We start from the raw sequence: 20000 nt of genomic DNA, 5'->3' as shown, positions 1-20000 counted from the left end.
CAGAGGCTGGAGCTGCTGCCCTGAGACCTGATCCAGGATCAGAGTCTGGAGCTGCTGCCCCTGAGACCTGATCCAGGATCAGAGGCTGGAGCTGCTGCCACTGAGACCTGATCCAGGATCAGAGTCTGAGGATCCTAACAGCAGCACTGTCTCCTGGTTCTTGTCAGGTTGGAGTGGCCTAAGCAGCACTTCTTCCCGCCCTGCGTGCTGACGTTTCGTGACGGCTGGGAGCCTCCGCTGCTCGCCGCCGCCGCCGCCGCTCCGTCCAGAGAGCCGGAGCTGAACCAGCTGCCCGAGGGTCTCGCCTACGCTGAGACCCAGAGACACGAGGACCCGAGGACCCGCCTGGAGGTTTGTGTCTGCGGCGTCCTCTCTGTGGCCCCGCCTCTAACCTCTAACCTCCTGATGAGTCACTTCCTGTCTGTGTGCAGACGGCGGCGGTCCAAAGGTTCCCTCCTGCAGACGGGTTCGCCTTCAACTCCTACAAACGCATGCAGACCCTGGACCAGGACGCAGCCGTGGCTGCGCTCAAGCACGCCGTCAGCCGCCACGCAGACCGGTAACAAGGGCCGCCCCGGAGAACTGATCCCAGACCTGATCCCTGACCTGATCCCTGATCCCAGACCTGATCCCTGACCTGATCCCTGATCCCAGACCTGATCCCTGATCCCTGACCTGACCCCTGACCTGACCCCTGACCTGATCCCAGACCCCAAACCTGATCCCAGACCTTAAGCCAGACCTGACCCCTGATCCCAGACCTGACCCCTGATCCCAGACCTGATCCCTGATCCCTGATCCCTGACCCCTGACCCCTGACCCTTGACCTGACCCCTGACCTGATCCAAGACCTGATCCCTGATCCCTGACCCCTGACCCCTGACCCTTGACCTGACCCCTGACCTGATCCAAGACCTGATCCCTGATCCCTGACCCCTGACCCCTGACCCTTGACCTGACCCCTGACCTGATCCCTGACCTAATCCCAGACCTGATCCCTGATCCCTGAACTGATCCCTGAACTGATCCCAGACCTGATCCCTGAACCCTGATCCCAGACCTGATCCCAGACCTGATCCCAGACCTGATCCCTGACCTGATCCCAGACCTGATCCCAGACCTGATCCCTGACCTGACCCCTGACCTGATCCCTGACCTGATCCCAGACCTGATCCCAGACCTGATCCCTGACCCCTGACCTGATCCCAGACCTGATCCCTGATCCCTGATCCCAGACCTGATCCCAGACCTGATCCCAAAACCTGATCCCAGACCTGATCCCTGACCCCTGACCTGATCCCAGACCTGATCCCTGACCCCAGACCTGATCCCAGACCTGATCCCTGATCCCTGACCTGATCCCAGACCTGATCCCAGACCTGATCCCAGACCTGATCCCAGACCTGATCCCAGACCTGATCCCAGACCATATTAATATTATTTTGTCGTGTTTCAGGATTTTCGACGTTGAACCGAAGCTTTTCGCCAAATCCAGATTCGACTTCGTGGCGAGAAACGAAACTGAACTTTCTCTGCTGAGAGACGAACTCGTGCAGGTTCCATTTTATTATTATTATTATTATTATATAATATATAATATATAAATAACTGTTTATTTCTATTATTATGATCATAAAATCATAAAAACATAAAACAAACCCTTAAACGCTGCACCAGGTCCTGGACGACAGGAAGCAGTGGTGGAAGGTGCGGAACGGCGGCGGGGCGTCCGGGTACGTGCCCAACAACATCCTGGAGGTGTGCAGCGGCGTGGAGGTGCCGGGCCGAGGCGAGCTGGGCCGAGGCGAGCCGGGCCGAGGCGAGCCGGTCTACAGCCACACCATCCAGGTGAGAGCGGGCCCGTCTGTGTGTAACGGTTATTTACGTCCCCTCATCGTCTCCGTCTCATCTCTGTCTTTTATTTTGAAACATTAAAGCTCATGATGCCAAAGAAGGAGTTTGAGTTGTTTAAGGTAGGACGACCACGACCACGACCGTGACCACGACCACGACCGTAACCACGTAGTGACCACGACCACGACCGCGACCACGTAGTGACCACGACCGCGACCGTGACCACGACCACGGCCGTGACCACGACTGTGACCGTGACCACAACTGTCACCACAACCACGACCACGAATGTAATCACAACCGTGACGGTGACCGTGACCACGGCCGTAACTGTGACCACGACGGTGACCACGACTGTGACCGTGACCACGACCACGACGGTGACCGCGACCACGTCCGTGACCACGACCACGACCCCGACGGTGACCACAACAGTGACCACGACCACGACTGTGACCATGACCGTGACGGTGACCACGACTGAAACCGTGACCACGACCGTCACCACGACCGTGACCAAGACCGTGACCGTGACCGTGACCGTGACCACGACCGTGACCTTGACCACGACTGTGACCACGACCGTGACCACGACCACGACGGTGACCACGACCCTGACCGTGACGGTGTAGTTTTGTTGCTGTGGGTCGTTTTAAAGGAACAGTCGCACATTTTCAACCTTTACTCGTTTGTTGGTAAAAGAATCAGAATCAGGTTCTGTTGATGATGATTTGACGCTGTTGCCATGGCAACAGACATAAACAAAAGCGTATAAAAATAAACCTAAGAATAATAAACGACCATAAACCGCGGCGTGGTCGAGCCCCGCCCTGAGCAACCGCTCCTGAACGCCGTTAAACCTTTATTTACATTTTTATGTCAATAAACAACAAACAGGTGATTTTTCTCTGCTGTGATAGCGCTACGCTAGCCCCCCCCCTGCTAGTCTGTGCTAAGCTAGGCTACATTTTATTCTTTGTGCTAAGCTAGGCTACATTTGATTCTTTGTGCTAAGCTAGGCTACATATGATTCTTTGTGCTAAGCTAGGCTACATATGATTCTTTGTGCTAAGCTAGGCTACATTTGATTCTTTGTGCTAAGCTAGGCTACATTGATTATTTGTGCTAAGCTAGGCTACATTTGATTCTTTGTGCTAAGCTAGGCTACATCTGATTCTTTGTGCTAAGCTAGGCTACATATGATTAAGCATAACACTTTGTTAGCCAACAACAGAAACTACAAACATATCTCATAATGTTGGACATTGCTAACATAATGCTAATTGGTTTGTAGCTGCACTAGCGGTTCCCTCTGTCTCCAGTCTGTGTGCTAAGCTAGGCTAATGTTGTTAGAATTCAGTGTTAGCGAAGTATTTGCCTGAATTTGCGACTGTTCCTTTAAGAGTTTGAGTCTTTGAGCTTCTTGTTTAGTGGAAAATCGTTTCTTTGTAGATTTGTTTGCAGTGAGTTTGTGTGAAAAACATCTTTAGCTTCACGTTTCATCTCCACCGTGTTTCATTTCTTTATGTTTCATTTCTTTATGTTTCATTTCACGTTTCAAGCAATTGCTGGGAGAGTTGAACGAGGTAAAAACCGACGACACGACTTCAGAGCTGCACACGCTCCAGGTTCACAGGGTCGAGGACGGGGACACTTTAACTGTTTGCATCATTTTAAAAAGCAAAATAAAACGTGCTAGCATAGTGTCGGCTAACAGTTGTGTTTACAAACAACAAGAAAGAGTTATAAACATGCTAGCTTACAACTACCATAGCATTAGCTAGAATATTTCTCCCTGTAGCTGCCATAACAGCAGCTAGCATAATGTTAAATGTGCTAGCTGTTCTCTTGCTACAGCAGTTTCCCCTTCCTCTAGTCGTTGTGCTAAGCTAGGCTACATATAACACTTTGTTAGCCAACAACAGAAACTACAAACATATTTTAATAATGTTGGACATCGCTAACATAACATCAACTAATAGTTTTAGTTACAAACAACAATAAAACCGTTGTAAACTAACTCTAGTTATGCTAGCTAACAGCTAAAACGGCTACTTTAGCATTAGCTATAATCTTTGTTACTTCAAACGTGTTGTTTTATATGTCCAAACACCTGCAGACCTGTGAATCCGAAGTGTGCCTTTCAGAATAAAAGCTCTTCCTGTCCTCCATCAGAAGCAGACCACCAGGACGGACTTCATCCCCAGTAAGCCTGTAGCGACTCCGCTGCCCCCGGCTCCCACGCCGCCCCCTCCGGCCTCCGCCAGGCTCCCCACGCCGCCGCTGCCTCCTCCGGCGGCAGAGCCCCCCAAGCCCCCTGCTAAGCGCGGCAACGTCAGCCGCCAGAACAGCACCACGTCCAGCGACAACGGCAGCGTGACCATGAGGGACCAGAGCAACCAGAGACCTCCTCCCGTCAACCGTGAGCTCCGTCACCCAGTTTTAGTTTCTCAGGTTTTATTTTCACCCGTGTACAACGACGTGTTTGTCTCCTCGCCACAGGCAGGAAGTCCAACATGGAGGAGGTCCAGGACGAGCTGATGCACAGACTGACTTTAGGTCGCAGCGCTCAGAAGAAGTTCCAGGTTTCTTCTCGCAGCCTCGGCGGCAGCGGTGGTGGCGGCGGCGGCGGCGGCCTGCCGTCCAACAGCATCACCTACGACTCGTCGCCCGACGATGTCAAAGCCTGGCTGGAGGCCAAAGGCTTCAGCCCCGTGTGAGTCTCTGCGCACACTCTAAGATCTGATCTCCAGGTGTCTCAGGTGTATTCAGGTGTTCTCAGGTGTCTCCAGGTGTCTCCAGGTGTTCTCAGAGACACCTGGAGGCACATAAGTGTCTCCAGGTGTATTCAGGTGTTCTCCGGCGTCTCCAGGTGTCTCCAGGTGTCTCCAGGTGTCTCAGGTCTTCTCAGGTGTCTCCAGGTTTATTCAGGTGTCTCCAGGTTTATTCAGGTGTCTCCAGGTGTATTCAGGTGTCTCTAAGTGTCTCCAGGTGTATTCAGGTGTCTCCAGGTTTATTCAGGTGTCTCCAGGTGTTCTCAGGTGTCTCCAGGTGTATTCAGGTGTCTCCAGGTTTATTCAGGTGTCTCCAGGTGTTCTCAGGTGTCTCCAGGTGTTCTCAGGTGTCTCAAGGTTTATTCAGGTGTCTCCAGGTGTCTCCAGGTGTCTCCAGGTGTCTCCAGGTGTATTCAGGTTTATTCAGGTGTCTCCAGGTGTTCTCAGGTGTCTCCAGGTGTTCTCAGGTTTATTCAGGTGTCTCCAGGTTTATTCATGTGTCTCCAGGTGTTCTCAAGTGTCTTCAGGCGTCTCCATGTGTCTCTAGGTGTTCTCAGGTGTATCCAGGTGTTCTCAGGTGTTCTCAGGTGTCTCTAAGTGTCTCCAGGTGTCTCCAGGTGTTCTCAGGTGTCTCCAGGTGTTCTCAGGTGTATTCAGGTGTCTCCAGGTGTCTCCAGGTGTTCTCAGAGACACCTGGAGGCACATAAGTGTCTCCAGGTGTATTCAGGTGTTCTCCGGCGTCTCCAGGTGTCTCCAGGTGTCTCCAGGTGTCTCAGGTCTTCTCAGGTGTCTCCAGGTTTATTCAGGTGTCTCCAGGTTTATTCAGGTGTCTCCAGGTGTATTCAGGTGTCTCCAGGTTTATTCAGGTGTCTCCAGGTGTTCTCAGGTGTCTCCAGGTGTATTCAGGTGTCTCCAGGTTTATTCAGGTGTCTCCAGGTGTTCTCAGGTGTCTCCAGGTGTTCTCAGGTGTCTCAAGGTTTATTCAGGTGTCTCCAGGTGTCTCCAGGTGTTCTCAGGTGTCTCCAGGTGTATTCAGGTTTATTCAGGTGTCTCCAGGTGTTCTCAGGTGTCTCCAGGTGTTCTCAGGTTTATTCAGGTGTCTCCAGGTTTATTCATGTGTCTCCAGGTGTTCTCAAGTGTCTTCAGGCGTCTCCATGTGTCTCTAGGTGTTCTCAGGTGTATCCAGGTGTTCTCAGCTGTCCTCAGGTGTCTCTAAGTGTCCCCAGGTGTCCTCAGGTGTATCCAGGTGTCTCCAGGTTTATTCAGGTGTCTCCAGGTGTTCTCAGGTGTCTCTAAGTGTATCCAGGTGTTCTCAGGTGTCTCTAAGTGTCTCCAGGTTTATTCAGGTGTCTCCAGGTGTCTCTGTGTATCCAGGTGTTCTCAGCTGTCCCCAGGTGCCTCCAGGTGTCCTCAGGTGTGTCGGACCTGACCCGCTCTCTCTCCCGTCCCCCTGCAGGACCATCACCAGCCTCGGCGTCCTCACCGGAGCTCAGCTCTTCTCTCTCAACAAGGAGGAGCTGAGGACGGTTTGTCCCGACGACGGCGCCCGAGTCTTCAGCCAGGTCACCGTCCAGAAGGCCGCGCTGGAGGTGGGTGTCACGGGTCACACGTGATGATGTCACAGGTCACACGTGATGACGTCACAGGTCACACGTGATGATGTCACAGGTCACACGTGATGATGTCACAGGTCACACGTGATGATGTCACAGGTCACACGTGATGATGTCACAGGTCACACGTGATGATGTCACAGGTCACACATGATGACGTCACAGGTCACACGTGATGATGTCACAGGTCACACGTGATGATGTCACGGGTCACACGTGATGATGTCACGGGGATGTCCCGCTGGTCAGAGAGCTTCCAGGCAGCTGATTGGTTCTTCAGACAAACACGAGCAGCAAACAGGAACGACACCAAAGAAGAAGAAACTTTAGCCTCGATGGGTCAAATTTAACGAACTTTAATAATAAAGTGCAGTAAATTCTTCTTCATGTGAAGGTGAAAGTGGTGTCTCCAGGTGTATTCAGGCGTATTCAGGTGTCTCCAGGTGTCTCCAGGCGCATTGAGGTGTCTCCAGGTGTAGTCAGGTGTCTCCAGGTGTCTCTAAGCGTCTCCAAGTGTATTCAGGTGTGTCTAAGTGTCACCAGGTGTATTCAGGTGTCTCTAAGTGTCTCCAGGTGTATTCAGGTGTCTCTAGGCGTATTGAGGTGTCTCCAGGTGTATTCAGGTGTCTCTAGGCGTATTGAGGTGTCTCCAGGTGTATTCAGGTGTCTCTAGGCGTATTGAGGTGTCTCCAGGTTTATTCAGGTGTCTCTAGGCGTATTGAGGTGTCTCTAAGTGTCTCCAGGCGTATTGAGGTGTCTCCAGGTGTATTCAGTAGTCTCAGGTGTCTATAGGCGCATTGAGGTGTCTCTAAGTGTCTCCAGGTGTATTCAGGTGTTCTCGGGTGTTCTCGGGTGTTCTCAGGTGTCTCCAGGTGTATTCAGGTGTGTTCAGGTGTATTCAGGTGTCTCTAAGTGTCTCCAGGTGTGTTCAGGTGTCTCCAGGTGTATTCAGGTGTCTCCAGGTGTCTGCAGGTGTGTTCAGGTGTCTCCAGGTGTCTGCAGGTGTCTCTAAGTGTATTCAGGTGTCTCTAGGCGTATTGAGGTGTCTCTAAGTGTCTCCAGGTGTATTCAGGTGTTCTCAGGTGTTCTCAGGTGTCTCTAAGTGGAAGGAAGGATCTGAGGGGGGGGGGGGGGTCCGGGGCGGTGGAGGATCTGGGGGGGGGGGGGGTGGGGGGTTCCGGGGCGGTGGACCTCGGGTTCCTGTCGGCTGCAGCGTGTTTGTGTCTGGAAGCTGAAGCTCTGTTCAGGGTCTTTTCTGTCTTCATGCTTTTCTATCCCCCAACTCTGCCAAGGTCTGGTGTGTGGTGTCTCTTTCCACCTGCAGGTTTTCTTCTGACCCTCCTTTGATCTTCTGAACCACATTCATTCAGGTATCGTGTTCACCAGCGGCGTCCCGCCTCCTTCTGTCGGACAGATTTAAAGGGACAGACGTCTTTGTTTAAGCGGACTCGTCATTTTTGGTGCTAATAAGCAGATGTTGCTCAGATCCAGGAGGTGGTGTTGACTCGGGACCTGGGTCACACTCGTCTTCAATGGGGACTTGTTGGTCTTGACTTTGACTTGGAAACTTCCGGATGCAGGACTTCCTGTTGGACTCATCTGTCTTGACTTGGAACTCCAGTCTCTACTTTCTTTGAACTTCTTTATTGGTCTTGATTTGGGACTTCGGACATACTGGTCTTGGTTTGGGACTTGTGGGTTTTGACATGGGACTCTCTAGTTTGGACTTGGAACATGCAGGTATGGACTCAGGACTCCAGTCCAGACTTTCGGGACTTCATGTCAGATTTTGGTCTTGACCTCGGACCTTGACATACTAGTTTTTGGGACTTGTTGGTCCTGACCTGGAACTTTCCTGTCTCTACCTGTGGATCTTTGGTCTTGACCTGGGACTGCACTTGGGGCTTGAAGGTCTTGATGTGGGACTTGTCTTGACTTGTTTTGGTCTTGACTCTGGTTCTCAGACGTACTCGTCTTCTTGTTTGTATAAAGCCTTGACTTCTTGTTTTTGACTTGGGACGATCTAGTTTGGACTTGGATCTTGCAGGTGTTGACTCTGGACTCCAGATCAAACTCTCCCGTCTGGACTTGATTTGTTGGCGTTGACTCAGACTTGACTGCCTTGATCTTGTCCTGACTGAGGCCTTTGGACTCCAGGTGGGTCTTTTTTATATTAACTTATTAATTGGTCTTGACTCAAGACCTGGACATGCTAGCATTGGTTTGGGACTTGTTAGTCTTGACTCTGGACTCTTCTTCAGACTTTCCTGTCTTGACTTGTTGGCTGGTCCTCAGACATACTTGTCTTTAGTACAGCCTTTTTTGTTTTTGACTTGGGACTATCGACGTAGTTTGGACTTGGAACATGTAGGTATTGACTCGGGACTCCAGTCCTGACTTTGTCTTGGAACTTGCTGGATACAGGACTTCCTGTCGGACTAATCTGTCTTGACTCGGGACTCCAGTCTGTACTTTCTTCTATCAACTTATTTGTTGGTCTTGATTTGGGACTTGTTAATTTTGACTTGGGACGATCTAGTTTGGACTTGGATCTTGCAGGTGTTGACTCTGGACTCCAGATCAAACTTACCCGTCTGGACTTGATTTGTTGGCGTTGACTCGGACTTGACTGGCTTGATCTTGTCTTGACTTAGGCTTTAGGACTCCAGGTGGGTCTTTTGTATCTTCACTTATTAATTGGTCTTGACTCGAGACCTGGACATGCTAGCATTGGTTTGGGACTTGTCGGTTTTGAATTGGGACGATCTAGTTTGGACTTGGAACATGCAGGTAGTGACTCTGGACTCCAGTCCAGACTTACCTGTCCTGACTTGTTGGTTGGTCTGGATCTTGTCTTCATTTGGGACTTGTTGATTTTGACTTGGGACTATCTACATAGTTTGGACTTGGAACTTCTTTTGTCATGATTTGGGACTTCCCTGTCTTAAACTATTAATTGGTCTTGACTCGGGACCTGGGACCTGCTCGTCTTCACTCAGGACTATCTATTCTGTAACTGTAACCTGCTGGTCTGGACTCAGGACTGTAGACTTGTCAACACTGTCCTTGTCTCCCCTCTGCTTTAATTTCTGATCGTCCTAAAATGAAGAACTGAAAATGACGAGTCCGCCTCAAAAGCACCTCAGAAGATTTGTTTGAATTAACGAATTAGAAGAAATATCATTTTCTGAATCTGTCCGTCAGAACGAAGCTCCGGACGTTTCATGTGTAGCAGCATTTTAAGGAAGCGCTAGCACCCCCCCCCCCCCCCCCCCCCGCCTGCTGAGGCTCTGTACTTCAGTCCTTAAAGTGAAACTCCGCCGCAAAATCCTCCAGAGTCTCATGCTGCTGCAGAGGTTTGCTGTTATTTTCAGCAGCATTAGTGGTTAAAAAAGACCTTTGAATGCCTTCACCGTGCTGCCCCGAGCTAACCACTGTTAGCCACGTCCGCCTGTTAGCATCTCTCCTGGATTTCTACCTTAATAAAAACTGTCTCCATGGTTACTTATAATTAAAGTGCAGACAAAGACCCTGGAGGAGGATTTTACGCTGGAGTTTCACTTACACTAACTCCCTGACTGAACCAGAACGTCCCACTTCCTGTTGACCCCTGACCCCGCCCCCTGACCCCTCACCGTAGACACCAGGAAGTAGATCTTCCTTTGGCTGGAATGAAATCTTAACAAACTGTGTTCTGTGTGTTAGCTTAGCTTTGATTACTAGCTTAGCTTTGATTACTAGCTTAGCCTTGATTGCTAGCTTAGCTTTGATTGCTAGCTTAGCCTTGATTGCTAGCTTAGCCTTGATTGCTAGCTTAGCTTTGATTGCTAGCTTAGCTTTGAATGAAAACTTTATCAGCATTTAAAACCTGAAAACCTTCCCGAGCTGTTTTGCAGCTGTTTCGCACAAAGACGAGAACGACACTAAACTTCATTAACCCAGAGACAAAAGTGACTTTTCTAAGGATTTAATGTGATTAAACAGATTAACAGATCTTTGTGCGACCAGTTTGAGGAAGTTAGAAGAACTTCATTACCCAGCATGCACCTGGTCCCGCAGGAGTCTCACCTGCTCTCCACAGCGGCTCCAGAAGCTTCCTGAGGTTCAGGCCGCGGCTGAGTCTGCACCTTATCACCAGTTACCACAGCCAGCGTTAGCCGTTAGCTGTTAGCTGTTAGCCGTTAGCTCTGAGGTGCAGAAGATTTTCTCTGATCTGATAAAATCTTCTGATTTCCAGGAGACGCTTCAGAAGCGAGTCGTGTCCAGCTGCAGCCTCGGCGCCGGAGCCACTGATGGACGTGACGTAGCATTTATGTAGCATTTACGTAGCATAACGCTTGATGTTTTTCATTAGCGCTCGCAATTCAATTAGCCTTTAGCGGCCGACAAAATAAATCTGAATGCAGGAAAAACCCGTTCACGTCTCACAGGTCGAAAAAACCTTTATCAAATGTTACCAAGCTAGCAGAAGGCTAGTTAGCAGAATGCTAGTTAGCTCGTATTTAGCTAGGCAACGTTATCAACGCAGCAAAGATATCCTTGTTCTTAAGTCTCCGTTATAACAGCGAGCGTCCTTTTTTTTACAACTTTATTTTCATATTTTTACAAATAACAGAAGACAAACGTTTGTAAAACATATTTATAATCGTTTTACCCCAGAACGTGAAGTTGAGATGCAAATACGGGGACAGATCGATTTATTTCTTATTTTAATTTGAATAAACTCAAAATATTTTTTGAAATTTAATTTTGAAGCTCAAAGTTTGGCCGAGATTTGGGGCTTCTGTCACCTCGGGGGCTTCCGTCACATCAGGGGCTTCCGTCACCTCGGGGGCTTCCGTCACCTCGGGGGCTTCCGTCACGTCGGGAGCTTCTGTCACGCCGGGGGCTTCTGCTCGGGGCTGCAGATGTCTGGACTCCAGAGGTGCAGGTGTGTGTTTGGTGTTAGTGTTTCCCGTCTAACCAGCTGTTTGTCTCTGTGTCCTCCCGCCCCGCCCTCGCTGCCCCGCCCTCACCGCTCCATCCTCGCTGCCCCGCCCTCGCCTCCCCGCCCTCGGCGCCCCTGGATCCTCCGCGTTGGCGTCCGCAGAGGAGTTCGGGCTCTGAGCTCCAGGAGATCATGAGGAGGCGGCAGCAGAAACTGGCGTCCAGCACCTGTGACTCAGGGGTGGAGTCTCTGGACGAAGGCAGCGCCCACTGAGCTCCTCCTCCTGCTCTTCCTCCTCTTCCTCCTCTTCTTCCTCCTCTCCTCCTCCTCCTCCTCCTCCTCTTCCTCTTCCTCTTCCTCCTCCTCTTCTTCCCCCTCTTCCCCCTCTTCCTCCTCCTCTTCCTCCTCCTCCTCTTCTTCTTCCTCCTCCTCTTCCTCCTCTTCCTCCTCTTTACTTTGATTTTCTTGATCTTCAGGCGGCGGCGTCGGACCGCGCCCAGTTTGTGGAGATCATGCGGCGCAGACAGGAAGTCCTCAGCTCGTCTCCATAGCAACGAACATTTCAAAGAAACATTTTGGGACGTTTTTGAGCGTTGGACGACGAAGAACAGAGGAAGTTAAAGTTCTTTTGTACAGAAGAGAAACGATGAATGTTGAATGTGTTGAATGTGTCGTTGTCAGAATCTCGTTCAGTCTGATGAACACGAATGTTCTTTGGCCAAGAGAGTTTTGATTTTCTTACTTTATAATCTCAGAAGTTTAAATAAATTAATATAAATGATGTTAGAACGGATCAACGTGTTGAAACACACAGAACTTTATTATTATAATGATAATTCATGTGATTATGAGTCAGCTGCACTTTAGCCCCGCCCACTCAAACAGGAAGCTTCCCTCAGGCCCCGCCCACTCAAACAGGAAGCTTCCCTCAGGCTCCGCCCACTCAATCAGGAAGCTTCCCTCAGGCTCCGCCCTCTCAAACAGGAAGCTTCCCTCAGGCTCCGCCCTCTCAAACAGGAAGCTTCCCTCAGGCCCCGCCCACTCAAACAGGAAGCTTCCCTCAGGCTCCGCCCACTCAATCAGGAAGCTTCCCTCAGGCCCCGCCCACTCAAACAGGAAGCTTCCCTCAGGCTCCGCCCACTCAAACCGGAAGCTTCCCTCAGGCCCCGCCCACTCAAACAGGAAGCTAACCTCAGGCTCCGCCCACTCAAACAGGAAGCTAACATCAGGCTCTGCCCACTCAAACAGGAAGCTCCCCTCAGGCTCCGCCCACTCAAACAGGAAGCTCCCCTCAGGCCCCGCCCACTCAAACAGGAAGCTTCCCTCAGGCTCCGCCCTCTCAAACAGGAAGCTTCCCTCAGGCTCCGCCCACTCAAACAGGAAGTTTCATGTTTAATGGTTAAAGTTTGAAGGTCAATGATGAAAATCTGTAAAAATTTTTGTTGAGGTTTTTTTTTATTTTTATGAATTGAGCTTCCGTCACGTCAGGGGCTTCTGTCACGTCAGGGGCTTCTGTCACGCCAGGGGCTTCTGTCACATCGGGGGCTTCTGTCACGTCAGGGGCTTCTGTCACGTCGGGGGCTTCTGTCACGTCCGGGGCTTCTGTCACGTCAGGGGCTTCTGTCACGTCGGGGGCTTCTGTCACGTCGGGGGCTTCTGTCATGTCAGGGGCTTCTGTCACGTCAGGGGCTAAATATTTATGATTTAACAGTTTTCACTCGATGATCATTTTCCCCACAGAACCTGAACGCCCCAGATTTTCACAATAAAAGCCTTCTGCCCGCCTGTTGTTGAGAAACAGAATAAAAGTGTAAATATTTATAAACATGAGCAGAGAAATGTTCACTTTATGAAATTATAACGTAAAGTGTTTTTTTTTTTACCTTTTATTTGTTTATTTTTGGAAAATCTGCTTTGATTTGAGGATTTACAGGAAACTGTTTGTTTCAGTTTATTAAAATAATAAAATTCATAAATCTGAACAAAAATGTTCAATAATTCACCACAAACGTGTTTTTGTGTCGTTTTGGTGCCTTTTCCATCGAAATCTGCAATAAAAAGTTTATGAAAATCATTTCATGTTTCATGTTTTTTACTCTTTAACGCTGACGAACATCAGGGGCTTCTGTCACGTCAGGGGCTTGTCACGTCAGGGGCTTGTCACGTCAGGGGCTTCTGTCACAATGAAAATAATCTGAAAAAAATCGTAAAAAACAGTTTTGTACTTCTTGAGGTCGGCACAGTGCAGACGGCGTTGATGCTCGATGCAAATACAGAGATAAATAAATATATTTCTTATTTTAACCATTCGGACATTCATTCATCTTCAGCCTCATCGCCACCCTGGACAGGACGCCAGTCTATCACAGGACACATAGAGACGAACAGAGACAGACAACCATTCACACCTACGGGTGATTTAGAGTCATCAATGAACCGAACACCTGCACGTCTTTGGACTGTGGGAGGAAACCGGAGAACCCGGAGAAAACCCACGCAGACACGGGGACAACATGCAAACTCCACACAGAAGGGCCCCAGCTGGGATTCAAACCTGGAACCCTCTCGCTGTGAGGCGACAATGCTAACCACTACGCCACCGTGTCGCCATCATTTGGACAGAATCAAAATCATTTTCGAAATTCGATTTTGAAGTTAAGTTGGGCCGAGATTTGGAGAATGACTGCATGACCTTCTGTCACGTCAGGGGCTTCTGTCACATCGGGGGCTTCTGTCACGTCAGGGGCTTCTGTCACGTCGGGGGCTTCTGTCACGTCCGGGGCTTCTGTCACGTCAGGGGCTTCTGTCACGTCGGGGGCTTCTGTCACGTCGGGGGCTTCTGTCATGTCAGGGGCTTCTGTCACGTCAGGGGCTAAATATTTATGATTTAACAGTTTTCACTCGATGATCATTTTCCCCACAGAACCTGAACGCCCCAGATTTTCACAATAAAAGCCTTCTGCCCGCCTGTTGTTGAGAAACAGAAAAGTGTAAATATTTATAAACATGAGCAGAGAAATGTTCACTTTATGAAATTATAACGTAAAGTGTTTTTTTTTTTACCTTTTATTTGTTTATTTTTGGAAAATCTGCTTTGATTTGAGGATTTACAGGAAACTGTTTGTTTCAGTTTATTAAAATAATAAAATTCATAAATCTGAACAAAAATGTTCAATAATTCACCACAAACGTGTTTTTGTGTCGTTTTGGTGCCTTTTCCATCGAAATCTGCAATAAAAAGTTTATGAAAATCATTTCATGTTTCATGTTTTTTACTCTTTAACGCTGACGAACATCAGGGGCTTCTGTCACGTCAGGGGCTTGTCACGTCAGGGGCTTGTCACGTCAGGGGCTTCTGTCACAATGAAAATAATCTGAAAAAAATCGTAAAAAACAGTTTTGTACTTCTTGAGGTCGGCACAGTGCAGACGGCGTTGATGCTCGATGCAAATACAGAGATAAATAAATCTATTTCTTATTTTAACCATTCGGACATTCATTCATCTTCAGCCTCATCGCCACCCTGGACAGGACGCCAGTCTATCACAGGACACATAGAGACGAACAGAGACAGACAACCATTCACACCTACGGGTGATTTAGAGTCATCAATGAACCCAACACCTGCACGTCTTTGGACTGTGGGAGGAAACCGGAGAACCCGGAGAAAACCCACGCAGACACGGGGACAACATGCTCCACACAGAAGGGCCCCAGTTGGGATTCAAACCAGGAACCCTCTTGCTGTGAGGTGACAATGCTAACCACTACGCCACTGTGTCGCCATAATTTGGACAGAATCAAAATTTTCGAAATTCAATTTTGAAGTTTAAAGTTTGGCCGAGATTTGGAGAATGACTGCATGACCTTCTGTCACGTCAGGGGCTCGTCACGTCGGGGGCTTCCATCATGTCAAGGGCTTCTGTCACACCGGGGGCTTCCGTCCGCTTTTTTGATGAATTCAGTCAAATTCATATTCCTCAGAATAACCACAAACGTGTTTTTGTGTCGTTTTGGTGCCTTTTCCATCGAAATCTGCAATAAAACGTTTATGAAAATCATTTCATGTTTCATGTTTTTTACTCTTTAACGATGAGGAACGAAGCCGCGACGGCTTCAAACGCCATCCTGAGACCGATTTAAGCTTTTTACTTTATTGTTGGCTTATTGACGCTTATGTTAGCTAGCTTAGGTTTCATTGAGCTAACGTTAGCAAGAAGCTAAGCCGAAGCGTCCGTCCCAAACTGCTCAGATTTTCATATTAAAAGCCTGAAAATCATTTGGACAGAATCAAAATCATTTTCGAAATTAAATTTTGAAGATTAAAGATTTGGAGAATGACTTCTGTCACGTCAGGGGCTTCTGTCACGTCGGGGGCTTCCGTCATGCCAGGGGCTTCTGTCACGTCGGGGGCTTCCGTCATGCCAGGGGCTTCTGTCACGCCGTGGGCTTCTGTCACGCCCGGGGCTTCCGTCATGTCAAGGGCTTCTGTCACACCAGGGGCTTTTTTGATGAATTCAGTCAAATTCATGTTTCATGTTCCTCAGAATAAATATTTATGATTCAAGTTTTCACTCGATTCTCATTTTCCCCACAGAACCTGAACGCCCCAGATTTTCACAATAAAAGCCTTTCACTTTATGAAATGTGTTTTTTTTTACCTTTTATTTGTTATTTTTGGAAAATCTGCTTTTATTTGAGGATTTACAGGAAACTTCGTTTGTTTCAGATTATTAAAGATATAAAATTCATAAATCTGAACAAAAGTGAGCTTCATGTCCAATAGCTCAGTCCATAGGTTACTTGGCTGGGAACCGGAGGGTCACTGGTTCGAGTCCCTGTGTGGACCATAAATGGACCAGACTCCCGACTGCTCGGGGCGCTGGTCACTGGCAGCCCCCTCGCTCTGACATCTCTCCATTAATTTGTGTGTGTGAAATGAAAACATGAAGACAAATAATAACAAACTGAAAATATGCAGGATAAATAAAATAATTCTTCTTCTATGGTAAAAAACTGCTTCTTGAGGTCGGTGCAGAGCAGAGTGCGTTAATTCCCCCCGTTATTTTAATCATTTGAACAGAATCGAAATCATTTTTGAAATTCAATTTTGAAGATTTGGAGAATGACTTCGGTCACGTCAGGGGCTTCTGTCACGTCAAGGGCTTCTGTCACGTCAGGGGCTTCCATCACGTCAGGGGCTTCTGTCACGTCAGGGCTTCTGTCACGTCAAGGGCTTCTGTCACGTCAGGGGCTTCTGTCACGTCGGGGGCTTCTGTCACGTCAGGGGCTTCTGTCACATCGGGGGCTTTTTTTTGATGAATTCAGTCAAATTCATATTTCATATTCCTCAGAATAAATATTTATGATTTAACAGTTTTCACTCGATTCTCATTTTCCCCACAGAACCTGAACGCCTCAGATTTTCACAATAAAAGCCTTCTGCCCGCCTGTTGTTGAAAAACAGAATAAATGTCGTCCCAAAGCGTCAGTTGCAGATAATTAAATATATAAAATTCATAAATCTGAACATAAATGAGCTTCAATGTTCAATAATTCACCACAAACGTGTTTTTGTGTAGTTTTTCTTATCGTTAAAAACATCGTTGTGTTTCTTGAAGTCGACGCGGTGCAGACGGCGTTAATGCTCGATGCAAATACAGAGATTAATAAATATATTTCTTATTTTAATCATTTGAACAGAATCAAAATTTGATTTTGAAGATTAAAGTTTCGCCGAGATTTGGAGAATGACTTTTTTAGGAGCTTCTGTCACATCGGGGGCTTCTGTCACATCGGGGGCTTCTGTCACGTCGGGGGCTTCTGTCACGTCGGGGGCTTCTGTCACATCGGGGGCTTCTGTCACATCGGGGGCTTCTGTCACGTCGGGGGCTTCTGTCACGCCGGGGGCTTCCGTCACGTCGGGGGCTTCTGTCACGTCAGGGGCTTCTGTCACATCGGGGGCTTCTGTCACGTCGGGGGCTTCCGTCACGTCAGGGGCTTCTGTCACTTCAGGGGCTTCTGTCACGTCGGGGGCTTCCGTCACGTCAGGGGCTTCTGTTCTCTTTTTTTTTTTTAGCAAGAAGCTAATGTTAGCCAGATAGCTGTAACTTAGCCACGCTGCATGGATCTGGCGTCGGTTGTAGCTACGTTTCCACTCCGGACAGGATGTTGCTATCTTAGCTAGCTAGCATTAGCAGCGAGCTAACAGCGGCTAACATTAGCAGAACCTTGAATGATGATGAAGAAAAACAGGAAACTGTGACGGCAACGTTTTATTTAGTTCAACCACACAAACATTAAAACTCTGTGACACGAGAGCGGCGCCGCGGCGGCTCCACGGCGCCGCTCTGCTCCTACAGCTTTTTTTTTCACGGACGACGTCGTCGCGTCGCCGCGGTGACAGAAAACCAAGATTCACATTTACGACAACGTCAAAAACAAAAAACCTCTAAAGAAACTTTTCCACGACACGAAGACGAGAAGAAGAACCGGGTCAGACGGCGTCGTATGTACAGAGCGCGGGACGCCTCAGTGACACGTGACCTCAGCGACCAATCAGACGGCTTCTTTCACACTTTGAGCCTCAGCGACCAATCAGACGGCTTCGCTCCTCTGTTCTGCCCGGAGACGAGGTGCGTTCAAGACCAACAGACGCAGCTTTTCTGGTTTTGTTCGTTTCTGAGACGTTTTAAAAGAAGATAATTTAGTTTTATTAATTATTCTGATTTTTGTGGCTATTTTACATTTTGAGATTAATTAAAAAAAAGGTTTTTGAAGATTTTTGTTCGACTTTTGTTTGTTTTTTGTGTCAAAATTTTAAGTTTTGATTAATTTAAATTATTTTTGTTTCATTTTCAGACAAAATTTAATTAAAAACAAATGTTTTTGACTCAAAATAAAGAAAATTAAGTTTTAAACAAAATGTGAAATATTAATAAAACAACATTTAAACGATGCACGAAAAATAAACTTGTTTTTTAGGAAGTTGTTAAAAAAAGTGATTTATAAAAGTTCCTCTAACACTGTGAAGGTTGTTGGCTGTAAATAATCTGATAATAACTATTATAATAATTATATTTATTATTGTTAACGGTGAGAATTGTTGCGTCTGTAAATGAAAAGATTTAAAGTGAAAAGTTCGGTAGAAAATAAATAAAGTTACAAAGAAAATGAATAAAATAAACGTTAAAATCACAAGATTAACGTCGGCTTATTGACGCTAATGTTAGCTAGCTTAGGTTCCACTGAGCTAACATTAGCAAAGAGCTAATGTTAGCTAGTTTAGGTTCCACTGAGCTAACATTAGCAAGAAGCTAACATTAGCCAGCTAGCTGTAACTTGCTGCATGGATGTGGCGTCGGTTGTTGCTAACGTTAGCTGATGAAGTCGTTAACAAACGGTGAGTCAGCTGACGTAACCGCTCAGGACAGGATGTTGCTACGTCAGCTAGCCTTCGTTTTTCTCCTTTACGTGAAAACTTTAAACTAAAAACATGTTTTTGTTTCTAAAACCTTTAAATTCAGAACTTTTCAGTGTGAAACGTTTAAAATTCATCTTTTCTTTGTGAAACGAGTCTGAAAATAACTTTAGTCATGAATCAGATGTTTCCTGTTTCCTGTTTGGACAGAAGAGAAAAGCTCTGCGCTCTTATTTTGGCGGCACCTCGTGCTCTTATTTTGGCGGCACCCCGTGCTCTTATTTTGGCGGCACCTCATGCTCTTATTTTGGCGGCACCTCGTGCTCTTATTTTGGCAGCACCTCGTACGTCCTGGATGAAAAGTCTCCGTCTGACGTTCGTCCGTTAGAAAAGTCCGTCCTGCTCAGAAGCCGCGGCAGGAAGTCGTCCCTTCTTCTTCTCCTCAAACACAAACACAAACCCCGCCCCCGGCTGCCCTGGCCCCGCCCCCTTCGGCGGCGCCGGGCGCTCCCGGGTCCGTGGAACGGCGTCCTTCAGTTCTTGTGCAGACCCAGAAAAACATTCAGACGCTCGCGGCTCATTCGACAAAGTTCGGACGCAGCGTTTTCGTGAAATCGTACCAAAAAAAGTAAAATCTGAAACGTTCGATTCCTCAGGTTTCATCGCTGATCGAGGCGAGTTTCAGAACACGACGGCGTCCGTGACGGCGTCTGTGACGGCGTCCGTGACCACGACGGAAACTCTTCGTACAGAAAGTTTCTTCGTGTTTTTAGTGTTTAAAAAGTTTTGTGCTCATTTTCCAGAACCTCCGTGTCCTCCGCGGGGCGGCGCGGTGCAGCGCTCCTGGCTGTTCGTTCGTACCTCTGGTCGTTTGGCGGTGAGCGTGGACGCCGTCGACGGCCTCCGACTCCACGTGCAGAACGCCAGGAGAGCTGCACACGGGCGGCGCCGCTGGAACATCAAAGTAACGAGTGAAGAACGATGGGAACGAGGGAGGGGCCGGTCCTCACAAAAGGGAAAAAGGTCAAAGCTGCAGCGACTCGTCACGGACACGGTGTGGCGACCAATCACAGCCCACGGGGACGGCGTCAGGAGGGGGGCGTGGCAGGGGGGGGGGGGGGGCTGGGCTGAGGGCGAGTTTCTGCAGAAAGGACCGGAGGCTCAGGAGGGCGCGGCGTTGCAGCCTGCAAGACAACAAGCAGGGAGTGATGAGCTCATGAAACATGAATAAATGTGTATTGCGTTGTCGTGGCGCCCGTGACTCACGTGTGGCGGCGCCCGTGACTCACGCGTGGCGGCGCCCGTCTCTAAGTCTTGCTGGCGTTCTCGTAAACGACGTCGGAGCCGAGCGACTGCTGCTTCTTCTTCTGCCACATCAGCAAAACACACTGATGGATGAAGACGTACTGCTC

The 20000-nt window shown here is 48.5% G+C and overlaps 2 protein-coding genes across 5 annotated transcripts in view; one reads left to right on the top strand and one right to left on the bottom strand.

Annotated features, from left to right (window-relative positions):
* The window catches only part of eps8a (EGFR pathway substrate 8a, signaling adaptor), a gene marked incomplete at both ends in the record, with an annotated part of 18598 nt that extends 7157 nt beyond the window's left edge, over window positions 1-11441 (top strand). Inside the window, 8 exons of the mRNA XM_083935259.1 lie at window positions 168-351; window positions 432-559; window positions 1457-1556; window positions 1678-1848; window positions 4030-4276; window positions 4357-4570; window positions 6085-6217; window positions 11331-11441. Of these exons, the coding sequence (XP_083791385.1) occupies window positions 168-351; window positions 432-559; window positions 1457-1556; window positions 1678-1848; window positions 4030-4276; window positions 4357-4570; window positions 6085-6217; window positions 11331-11441 (1288 nt within the window). The remainder of the gene's footprint in view (window positions 1-167; window positions 352-431; window positions 560-1456; window positions 1557-1677; window positions 1849-4029; window positions 4277-4356; window positions 4571-6084; window positions 6218-11330) is intronic.
* Window positions 11442-18578: 7137 nt separating this feature from the next.
* Window positions 18579-20000, bottom strand: part of ptpro (protein tyrosine phosphatase receptor type O) — a 33873-nt gene continuing 32451 nt past the window's right edge. For 3 of the 4 annotated variants that reach the window (XM_083935254.1, XM_083935256.1, XM_083935257.1), the window contains 2 exons: window positions 19855-20000; window positions 18579-19772 (listed from right to left, as the gene is read on the bottom strand). In XM_083935254.1, the coding sequence (XP_083791380.1) occupies window positions 19896-20000 (105 nt within the window). In that variant the 3' untranslated portion in view covers window positions 18579-19772; window positions 19855-19895. The remainder of the gene's footprint in view (window positions 19773-19854) is intronic. The other variant, XM_083935255.1, reaches the window with a different exon arrangement.

This window comes from Echiichthys vipera (assembly GCF_963691815.1).
Source record: "Echiichthys vipera genome assembly, chromosome: 20".
In the NCBI taxonomy this organism is placed as follows: Eukaryota; Metazoa; Chordata; class Actinopteri; order Perciformes; family Trachinidae; genus Echiichthys; species Echiichthys vipera.
Note: the sequence above shows the minus strand (reverse complement) of the source record. Positions and strands in the feature narration are given on the sequence as shown.